At 36.7% G+C, this 12086-nt stretch overlaps 1 protein-coding gene across 15 annotated transcripts in view; it reads right to left on the reverse strand.

Moving 5' to 3' along the window:
- Positions 1 to 12086, reverse strand: part of SCEL (sciellin) — a 319097-nt gene that overhangs the window by 28209 nt on the left and 278802 nt on the right. For 12 of the 15 annotated variants that reach the window (XM_058682414.1, XM_058682406.1, XM_058682392.1 and 9 more), the window contains 4 exons: positions 6717 to 6776; positions 4554 to 4616; positions 340 to 399; positions 137 to 196 (listed from right to left, as the gene is read on the reverse strand). In XM_058682414.1, the coding sequence (XP_058538397.1) occupies positions 137 to 196; positions 340 to 399; positions 4554 to 4616; positions 6717 to 6776 (243 nt within the window). The remainder of the gene's footprint in view (positions 1 to 136; positions 197 to 339; positions 400 to 4553; positions 4617 to 6716; positions 6777 to 12086) is intronic. The other 3 variants (XM_058682466.1, XM_058682440.1, XM_058682372.1) reach the window with 2 other exon arrangements.

A 12086-nucleotide genomic window follows, 5' to 3' on the forward strand; every position in this document is an offset into this window, starting at 1 on the left:
AAAGAGAAAAAAATAAATAAATTCAGATTAGTGATAGGTTTTGGTTGCGCTGGGTCAATAAAGCCACATTATAAATCCACTGCACCCAGGGGCAACAGACAGATGAAAACATGAAATGACTATTTTATTTGATTACCTCTGACTGCTTCTGGTCACTGCAGGACTCACTTTGATGAGGTTATCCAGATCCTGGTTTCTTTAAATAGAAAAATAAAAGGAGAAAAGGTTAATGGTAAAGTTCTTTTGGCAGGAGCATTAAGGTTATAAATCTGCTTGAAATAATAATAAACCAAAATATTCTTCCTGCCCAAAGCACAAAAATTAATATAGTTCTATTACCTTCGGTTGTTGGTGAGAGTTTCAGGACTCACTCTGATGAGCTTATCAAGATCTCGATTTCTTTACGTGAAAAAATAAATTAAAGCAGCTTGGGTTAGAGGTAATGCGGGTTCAAGTTGGTTGGAATTAGAAGAAAGGATTAGCCGTCTTATCATTTAGCATGAGACATACTGGTTTGGCATAGAACAGCCTTGAAATAAGTTTTCTAGCTAATTTGGGAGGACAGTCTATGCTGGATTTGAAGAGAAGTTGCTCTGACTTTACATACTTCATAGCCAGAGCACATCTACAAGGGCACGCTGGCTGGTGTTCACAGCAAACATCTGGGATTAACAACTTTCCACTCTGCAGTGTTTTAACGTTATGAAGATACAAGCTGATTTTAATGTCTCTGTCCTTGTTAGTTTTTAAATCATATTCACCAACTGAAGATATTTTTTAAAATAAGCTCTAAAATTGGGATTATACTTAGCATAAGACTTGGCAAGGAGCGTTCTAGCAATCCTTCAAAACCGTGACATTTCTTTCCTTTACAATGACTAAAAAGCTGAAATGAACTCAGCTGTTCATGGTCAAATTAGTTACATGCTCTGAAGACTGTCTGCTTCCTATCTGAAGCCACACCAGTTTGTTTCCTCAGTCAAGAACAGTATTTCTTCCCACATAGTTTGCTGCCATTCACTGCCTTCGTGTCATACCTTGTTTTAAGGGCTGGCAGGTGGTGATTTTTCAGTTGTTCCTGTAAACCCCTTTTTAATATTTATTCAGAGAAATGTGTCAGCCTGTAATGGCAAGAAATCATAGGACTGGGGTGCCTGGATGACTCAGTCAGTTAAGCGTCCAACTTTTCATTTCAGCTCGGGTCATGATTTCACAGTCTGCGGGTTCGAACTCCATGCCAGGCTCAGCGCAGACAGTGGACACAGCCTGCTTGAGATTCTCTGTCTCCCTCTCTGTCTGCCCCTCCCCCACTCATGAGCATGTGTGTTCTCTCTCTCTCTCAAAAATAAATAAACATTAAAAAAAATAGAAATCACAGGACTGAGAATGCCTGCTTTCAGTACATCTTGGACACCAACTTGCCTGTCTACCCTTCCCTCCAAACAGTCCTTTCTCCTTATATAAAAATAAGAGACATTTTACTTGTCAAAAATATTAAAACGATGTTGAGAGCTGAAGGGGAGCCCTTTAGAACTTCATCACTGAAAAGTTCTGAGAAAAAGTCTGCATTTCCCTCCCCCAAACCTAATATTTCCATTGAATGTGCTTCCCAGCCCCTGGCTTCCGTCATTGTTCTCAGATTTCCACGGTAGACAGAAAGCTGCTAACTGAATTTTCACTGTTTTGAATTATCTTCAGGAATAGTATTCGCAATTAAAGATAACCAATTGGTTTCTAAAATACTATTAAAGGAAGGATTATCCTATAAGAGCTATCCAAAATATAATTTCCTTGTATAAATTGATTGCAAGATTTAGTATAAAGTCAACTGTGCCTAAAAGACAATGACCTCTAAAGTGAGATTATTTTACACCTTAAACTATTGTAACACTGTATGTTAACTGTACAGGAATTAAAAAAATTTTTAAATAAAATAAAGTGAGGTTAATTTCATATATTAGGATAAAAAAAACAAAGAATAAGACTTTGTAGAGAAGATAATGTGTTCAAAGGCCATAATATTTTTTAGTGTAACTACATACAACATTCATGTGCCAACATGATTAAACTGCACACACAACCATGGGAACTTCCATTTTCACTCTTCTGATGAGCACAGAAAATGTCATTTATACAACAACCTGGAAAAGTGATATTCAAATTACTGTTTCATAAAGCGCATTAAGAAATACATTTTAGGGGCGCCTGGGTGACTCAGTCAGTTAAGCATCCAACTCTTGATTTTGGCTCAGGTCATGATCTCAAGGTTCGTGAGATTGAGCCCCTGCCATTAGCACAGAGCCTGCTTGAGAGTCTCTCTCTCCTACTCTCTCTGCCCCTTACCCACTCACACTTGCAGGCATTTGTGCTCTCTCTCTCAAAATAAATAAATAAACTTAAAAAAAAGAAATAAGGTTTACATCACAACTCAATACTCTCTTCAGATAGAGATATGCACACTCACACACACACATAAGCAAACACAAATTTCATTAAATAATACCCTTCCTACATAATAACTCTCATGTTTTCCACTCTATTTAATTAATTTTATTTAATTGAGGGAAAGTGCTGATTGCTACTTGCTGTATTAATTACAAGACCCGTTGGTGGGTTTTGACCCATAGTTTGAGAAATCCTGGCTTAGAAAATATATAATTGCATGCTATGTTCTACCACTACTGAAAAGACAACAGTGTTTTAACAAAACGAGGATCTCAATATCAGTTCTGAATTGCCTTGATTGATAGCATCACGCAATTTATCTCAATGACTTGAAAATAACAAATTTATAGACCCCTTTTTCAGGACTTGGGTCCCTGAAAATGCAGAAATCTTATATCTAAACTTTATCCGGGAAAAATGTGACATTCTTTCTGTAACAAGTTTCTGCTTTCCTTTGTTTTGCTTTAAGGATATAGTAAACGGGTATGTTAGAATATTTATCTATCACTGACTCCATGTAGTTTAAGAGCTGCAAAGTGTTTTGCAGCCATTTGCACATTTGTGCCATTGTCACCTATGAAATAATATTTCAAGTGACCCTGTAGAGCAGTAAAGGACACCTTCTGGCTGTCCCATGGCAAGAGCAACAACCCTAGCTCTATAAACCTCCACTATTTCTGGAGGTGTTTAATTAACTTTCATTTCTTTTAAGATTAAAGTTGGTGTGCTGGGAGCCCCCAGGAGTTGGGCTGGGAGTCAGAAGAACTCACGGAGACTATGAGATTTTTGCTCCTGGCCTCAGTATTCTCATCTGTAAAATGAGGAGACTGGAACATCTCTAAGACTCTGCCCGTCTCCAACGTCTTCTACTCCTAGGAAACTATGGATATGGGCTTGACTGCCTGTCATGTTTATTAAATTAGCTATTCAGTGCTTCTTTTCCCTTTTAAATGCAATGTACTGACAATGCATTCTATATTCAGCAAGCAGTACATGAGTGTTCCAAAATGTAATATATTAAATTGACAACCTATTCTTCTCTTGGAGTAACATCTCTGTGCCCCCCAGTACATAATTAGCTTTAATCTATGATAATTGCCTGCTGTTAATAAGACTGAGTATGTCTACTGAATTCTCTTTTTGGCATCCATGGCCTATAATTATACCTAATGTGCAACTAATGATACCTAGTTGCAAGCTTCAAACCCAATAGGTTCCTCATAATTATTCATTCCCTAACAGATCACAAAACTATCAGTCTTCCACTAGTTTTCTCCGTGACCCTGGTCAGATCACTTAACCTTTGTGAGTCTGTTTCCTCTTCTGGAAATTGAATAGGTTTGACTGAAACAGGGGTTTTCAAAATTGTTCAGACCAACAGGGCTGGGAGTTCTTTGGGATTCCTTCCTTGATCTCTAAAATTTTGCAGTTTTTATATGTACCAACTAAACTCAAAAAGGGAAATCAATATATGTATATAGTGTGCAATAGTTTAAAAATCTTCATATACCCAGAGACAAAAAGCGAGTTTTATTCTCTTACAGACACTGCCTAAAGAAATACCAAATTTTATGTCCACAACTTTGCTGGGAGCATCAAACTATCTAAGAAACAATAAACCTCATAAAATTTCCACCGACTACCAGAAAATGCTCTATGAAATGAAGTAAAGGTAATGCTGCTACTACATCTAATAAAGTGTTCTAGGTGTTTTTAGGAATTAACTGTTATTAACAAATTGTCATCAGTTCAAGAGACAAAGGTGTTAACATCAATATCATAAAGGAAAAAACAACAAATTAGCACATAGACCAGCTATGTTCTCACAATCGGTCTCTTCAACTGCTTCACTTGAGGTGGAAAGAAGTAAAGACACCAGCATATTATTTTCTTCAGCTACCTCTCTTTCTTGCTAGGAACAAATAGATATTTATTTCCAGGAATATATCAAAATCATGATGGTTTTTCAAGACCTGTATTCAGTTTGCCCACAGAATGACTACAAATTATTTACATCTGTATTGTGTTTTAAGAGGAAAAACAAAACACAACACAACACAACACAACACAACAAAACAAAACAAAACAAATTAACATCTTTCTCTTACCCAGTCATGTTTTTGACAGCTTTGGGGCCTACATTAATAAGTTCATCAAGACTTGCTTTACTGCTAAAACAAAATAAAATAAAAGGTCAAATTCAGCTGGAAACCAGCAAATTTTATGACTGACATTTTTTCTTTTGACACATGTAAATCATACAATGGGATCCTAGATAAAAGTAACAAGTTTACTGAGTTTCTACTTCCCAAAGTTTTTAAAATCCTCAAAACAACCCACTGAGGTAGATATCACCATCTTCCCTTTACAAGTAAAGAAACCGAGCTTCCTGGAAGGTAGGGCACTCTTTGGGGGCAGGTAGGAAGAAGTGATTAAGAATGAACCAGTTTTAAAACCATAGCAACTGGACCCCAAACCTCACGCTCCTTCCCACTATCGTCCTTTCTCTCTGTCCACAGTAACTGCTTACATCTCCACCATGCTCTTCACCAACATCATCGCAGTAATCCTGAGAGGGAGCTTGGACTTATTCTGGTATGCACTTCTTGACTTTTGACCCCATATACAATGAGTCTTAACTTCCCAAGAAGACAGAAATATATTCAATGTCATCCAAAAATACTCTAGTATAAGAATATCATAAGAATAGTATAGGAATGTTATGCCACCAACTTTCTCGAGTCATTTAAAAATCAATCTTTGGGTTTGTGAAAGAGTAGAAAGCCAATATTCTTTGTTTTATCCGGCTTTATGAATTTACAATTAATTTACTGTGAATTTACAGTAATGATCTAGTTATGCTATTATTGTGTCAAAACGAATTTCTCAAATGGTAATTATGAAGAATTTGCTTCAATACTATAATAAAGTAAATTGAAACAATGAAAAAAGAAGAGCCTATCCAACACCACTACATATCAATAAATCAATTTGTTCTCATTTTTTTTCATGTCCTCTTTCAGAATGCCTTTAGCCAAATGATTAATCTTATTTTTCGGCAGAAATTGGAAACTTGCTCAAAAGTCTCAACAATCTTGGTAAAACCTACCTTGTGTATGCTGAGGGAATGAGTTTGGATCCTAAAAAAATGTTGCAAGTTGCAATAGGTGGTAAAATCAACTAAAATCAATAATAACGTGTACATTTTTTTCAACTTGAATATTAAATTAAATAATCGTTGCCAATTTAAAACTTCATCATTACTTGAATTCTTTTTAGCCCTATGTAAAAGCAGGTGGCTATGAATTCATTTCTTACACAATTATGTACATATGAGAATTTAATTTCGTTTTATTCTTGTTTCTTTCAAGACAACCCCAAATTTAAATTACTCTTGAGCTTTTGACTTTCCACATTATATTTGGTAGCAGAATTAGCATTTAGGGTATTTTGGGAGGTTGTAACAAACAAAAGAAAACTATAAACATATAAGATTTATCATTTCCATGTGTTCCCCATTTCCATCCCCTCCAAAAACAACAAAAACGAAAGCAAGGAAGCAAAACAACATAACCTAGGACTTTTAAAAAACAGAGTTACTTCCTGATTTAAGGTATGCAGGTAATACATATAACGTGAATCTGTAACATTGAGGCTACTCTAAGATATTAATTAAATCACTTCAGAATTGCACTTCATGTAGTGCTAAATCAGAACAAGCAAGACTTCAGATTACATAAATTGCTTTTATTCTAAACACTCAAATGAATAATCATAGCTCTAAAGACACATTATTATAACAATGGGCTTTCATACCAACATTAACACCAAAAGCCTAAACAAGAAGGTTAATGTGGTATACCTTATTATTGTACAATATGCTATATACCCTGAAGAGAAAAAAAGCCAGAAATGTTTGTATCATTTAATTAATCTTTCCAATTAACTCATAAACTAATTTAATCACACACAGGCCCTTTCATGTAAATGATTGCAACGTATTATGTGGACCTATTATACTGAAATAGAATTATGTTGAAATCCCAAGCACAATCGCATACTGATAAGAGACATTATAAGAAATTCTCTATCCTCCATTAAAGCTCACGGCCTGGGAGCCCTGAGCAAGGACCTGAACTCCAGGTTTCTAACACAGCTGTTGATTTTTGGTCCCATCACTGGCTGTCTCCATGGTGGGACAATGAATTTTATTACATTTTTTAAAGTTAAACAGAAAAACACAGAGGTATAGAGAGTTCCATGAACCTCACCTTTGGTTAGTTCTGTTTGTTTCAGGAGCCACTTTGATGAGACTGTCAAGACTGTGGCCCCTTTAAAACATGGAAGAAGTGATCAGATCAGTGGTTGATTTATATCATGTGGTTGCAAATATTTGTTAAAACTGAGAACCATTTTATATTGTAAAAATATTTTATTGTAAAATATTTATAAATATAGAGTTCATCTCAAAGGATTGGAATTTTCAGTCCTATGAATATATATATTTGGACATAACTACAGCTGCATAGAAGTAATAAAAAATAATCAGTGGTTTTAGAAAATTCATGATATGCCAGGCACTGTTCAAGTGATTCACAGGATTTATTTATATAATTTAATCAATCATCCAATATAGGAAGTATTATCATCCCATGTTCACAAAGGGAAAAACTGAGACACAGACACAGAAAGATTAAGTGAAAGTGAAGTAATCTAACTCAAGAGTCAGATTCCATGATACCAACTTTCCATGATACCATGATTCCATGATACCAACCATTGTACTGGAACTTAGTAATTGAATTAGCATTGGAGTGACGAGACAGCACCTGGTCCAGTTTCCTTACTGTGAGGACAAGAAAACTGAAGCCCAAATAGAAGTGACCAACTACATTTCACACGGTTAGTGAGGGCAGAGCCAGACCTAGATCCAAATCTATAGTCTCCCATTTAGTTCTATTTCACCTCTTCTATGCCATCCTCTGCTTAAGAAAAATATACAAATTGGGACGCCTGGGTAGCTAAGTCAGTTAAGCATCCAACTCTTGATTTCGGCTCAGTTCATGATCTCACAGTGGGTCGTGAGATTGAGCCCCACGTCAGGCTCTGCGCTGGCAGCTTGGAACCTGCTTGGAATGCTCTCTTTCCCTCTCTCTCTGCCCCTCCCCCACTCATGTGCGCGCACACACACATGTTCTCTCTCTCAAAGTAAATAAACTTTAAAAAAAAGAAAAGAAAAATAAAACAATAAAGTGTCTTGTCCATTCTTGGAAATCAACTGTGCATCTAACTAATCAAAGTTACCTCGATTATATTAAAACTTAACCATTTTAACATTAAAAGTTAACCATTTTATTATTTTTTTAATATATGAAATTTATTGTCAAATTGGTTTCCATAAAACACCCAGTGCTCATCCCAAAAGATGCCCTCTTCAATGCCCATCACCTACCCTTCCCTCCCTCCCCCCCCCCCCCATCAACCCTCAGTTTGTTTTCAGTTTTTAAGAGTCTCTCATGCTTTGGCTCTCTCCCACTCTAACCTCATTTTTTTTTCCTTCCCCTCCCCCATGGGTTTCTGTTAAGTTTCTCAGGATCCACATAAGAGTGAAAACATATGGTATCTGTCTGTCTCTGTATGGATTATTTCACTTAGCATCACACCCTCCAGTTCCATCCACGTTGCTACAAAGGGCCATATTTCATTCTTTCTCATTGCCACGTAGTACTCCATTGTGTATATAAACCACAATGTCTTTATCCATTCATCAGTTGATGGACATTTAGGCTTTTTCCAAATTTTGCCTATTCTTGACAGTGATAAACATTGGGGTACAAGTGTTCCTATGCATCAGTACTCCTGTATCCCTTGGGTAAATTCCTAGCAGTGCTATTGCTGGGTCATAGGGTAGGTCTATTTTTAATTTTTTGAGGAACCTCCACACTGCTTTCCAGAGTGGCTGCACCAGTTTGCATTGCCACCAACAGTGCAAGAGGGTTCCCATTTCTCCACATCCTCTCCAGCATCTATAGTCTCCTGATTTGCTCATTTTGGCCACTCTGACTGGCGTGAGGTGATATCTCAGTGTAGTTTTGATTTGTATTTCCCTGATGAGGAGCGACGTTGAGCATCTTTTCATGTGCCTGTTGGCCATCTGGATGTCTTCTTTAGAGAAGTGTCTATTCATGTTTTCTGCCCATTTCTTCACTGGATTATTTGTTTTTCGAGTGTGGAGTTTGGTGAGCTCTTTATAGATTTTGGATACTAGTCCTTTGTCCAATATGTCATTTAAAGATATCTTTTCCCATTCCATTGGTTGCCTTTTAGTTTTGTTGATTGTTTCCTTTGCTGTGCAGAAGCTTTTTATCTTCATGAGGTCCCAATAGTTCATTTTTGCTTTTAATTCCCTTGCCTTTGGGGATGTGTCAAGTAAGAAATTGCTGCGGCTGAGGTCAGAGAGGTCGTTTCCTGCTTTCTCCTCTAGGGTTTTGATGGTTTCCTGTCTCACATTCAGGTCCTTTATCCATTTTGAGTTTATTTTTGTGAATGGTGTAAGAAAGTGGTCTAGTTTCATTCTTCTGCATATTGCTGTCCAGTTCTCCCAGCACCATTTGTTAAAGAGACTTTTTTCCATTGGATATTCTTTCCTGCTTTGTCAAAGATGAGTTGCCCATACTTTTGTGGGTCTAGTTCTGGGATTTCTATTCTATTCCATTGGTCTATATGTCTGTTTTTGTGCCAATACCATGCTGTCTTGATGATTACAGCTTTGTAGTAGAGGCTAAAGTCTGGGATTGTGATGCCTTCTGCTTTGGTCTTCTTCTTCAAAATTACTTTGGCTATTCGGGGCCTTTTGTGGTTCCATATGAATTTTAGGATTGCTTGTTCTAGTTTCGAGAAGAATGCTGGTGCAATTTTGATTGGGATTGCATTGAATGTATAGATAGCTTTGGATAGTATTGACATTTTGACAATATTTATTCTTCCAATCCATGAGCAGGGAATGTCTTTCCATTTCTTGATATCTTCTTCAATTACCTGCATAAGCTTTCTATAGTTTTCAGCATACAGATCTTTTACATCTTTGGTTAGATTTATTCCTAGGTATTTTATGCTTCTTGGTGCAATTGTGAATGGGATCAGTTTCTTTATTTGTCTTTCTGTTGCTTCATTGTTACTGTATAAGAATGCAACTCATTTCTGTACATTGATTTTGTATCCTGCGACTTTGCTGAATTCATGTATCAGTTCTAGCAGACTTTTGGTGGAGTCTATCAGGTTTTCCATGTATAATATGATGGTATCTGCAAAAAGTGAAAGCTTGACTTCATCTTTGCCAATTTGGATGCCTTTGATTTCCTTTTGTTGTCTGATTGCTGATGCTAGCACTTCCAACACTATGTTAAACAACAGCGGTGAGAGTGGACATCCCCGTCGTATTCCTGATCTCAGGGGTAAAGCTCTCAGTTTTTCCCCATTGAGGATGATATTAGCTGTGGGCTTTTCATAAATGGCTTTTATGATGTTTAAGTATGTTCCTTCTATCCCGACTTTCTCGAGGGTTTTTATTAAGAAAGGATGCTGAATTTTGTCAAATGCTTTTTCTGCATCGATTGACAGGATCATATGGTTCTTATCTTTTCTTTTATTAATGTGATGCATCATGTTGATTGATTTGCGAATGTTGAACCAGCCCTGCATCCCAGGAATGAATCCCACTTGATCATGGTGAATAATTCTTTTTATATATGCTGTTGAATTCGATTTGCTAGTATATTGTTGAGAATTTTTGCATCCTATTCATCAGGGATATTGGCCTGTAGTTCTCTTTTTTTACTGGGTCTCTGTCTGGTTTGGGAATCAAAGTAATACTGGCTTCATAGAATGAGTCTGGAAGTTTTCCTTCCCTTTCTATTTTTTGGAATAGCTTGAGAAGGATAGGTATTATCTCCGCTTTAAATGTCCGGTAGAATTCCCCAGGGAAGCCACCTGGTCCTGGACTCTTATTTGTTGGGAAATTTTTGATAACTGATTCAATTTCTTTGCTGGTTATGGGTCTGTTCAAGCTTTCTATTTCCTCCTGTTTATGTTTTGGAAGTGTGTGGGTGTTTGGGAATTTGTCCATTTCTTCCAGGTTGTCCAGTTTGTTGGCATATAATTTTTCATAGTATTCCCTGATCATTGCTTGTATTTCTGAGGGATTGGTTGTAATAATTCCATTTTCATTCATGATTTTATCTATTTGGGTCATCTCCCTTTTCTTTTTGAGAAGCCTGGCTAGAGGTTTATCAATTTTGTTTATTTTTTCAAAAAAAACAACTCTTGGTTTCATTGATCTGCTCTACAGTTTTTTTTTTTTTAGATTCTATATTGTGTATTTCTGCTCTGATCTTTATGATTTCTCTTCTTCTGCTGGGTTTAGGGTGTCTTTGCTGCTCTGCTTCTATTTCCTTTAGGTGTGCTGTTAGATTTTGTATTTGGGATTTTTCTTGTTTCTGGCGATAGGCCTGGATTGCAATGTATTTTCCTCTCAGGACTGCCTTTGCTGCATCCCAAAGCGTTTGGATTGTTGTATTTTCATTTTCATTTGTTTCCATATATTTTTAAATTTCTTCTCTAATTGCCTGGTTGACCCACTCATTCTTTAGTAGGGTGTTTTTTAACCTCCATGCTTTTGGAGGTTTTCCAGACTTTTTCCTGTGGTTGATTTCAAGCTTCATAGCATTGTGGTCTGAAAGTATGCATGGTATGATCTCAATTCTTGTATACTTATGAAGGGCTGTTTTGTGACCCAGTATGTGATCTATCTTGGAGAATGTTCCATGTGCACTCGAGAAGAAAGTATCTTCTGTTGCTTTGGGATGCAGAGTTCTAAATATATCTGTCAAGTCCATCTGATCCAATGTATCATTCAGGGCCCTTGTTTCTTTATTGACCATGTGTCTAGATGATCTATCCATTTCTGTAAGTGGGGTATTAAAGTTCCTTGCAATTACCACATTCTTGTCAATAAGGTTGCTTATGTTTGTGAGTAATTGTTTTATATACTTAGGGACTCCCGTATTCGGCACATAGACATTTATTTAGTTCTTGATGGATAGACCCTGTAATTATTATATAATGTCCTTCTTTATCTCTTGTTACAGCCTTTAATTTAAAGTCTAGTTTGTCTGATATAAGTATGGCTACTCCAGCTCTCCTTTGACTTCCAGTAGCATGATAAATTGTTCTCCATCCCCTCATTTTCAATCTGAAGGTGTCCTCAGGTCTAAAATGAGTCTCTTGTAGACAGCAAATAGATGGGTCTTGTTTTTTTTATCCATTCTGATACCCTATGTCTTTTGGTTGGTGCATTTAGTCCATTTACATTCAGTGTTATTATAGAAAGATATGGGTTTAGAGTCATTGTGATGTCTGTAGGTTTCATGCTTGTAGCGATGTCTCTGGTACTTTGTCTCACAGAATCCCCCTTAGGATCTCTTGTAGGGCTGGTTTACTGGTGATGAATTCCTTCAGTTTTTGTTTGTTTGGGAAGACCTTTATCTCTCCTTCTATTCTAAATGACAGATTTGCTGGATAAAGGATTCTCGGCTGCATATTTTTTTCTGTTCAACACATTGAAGATTTCCTGCCATTCCTTT

Source organism: Neofelis nebulosa, chromosome 1 (assembly GCF_028018385.1).
Source record: "Neofelis nebulosa isolate mNeoNeb1 chromosome 1, mNeoNeb1.pri, whole genome shotgun sequence".
Classification (NCBI taxonomy): Eukaryota; Metazoa; Chordata; class Mammalia; order Carnivora; family Felidae; genus Neofelis; species Neofelis nebulosa.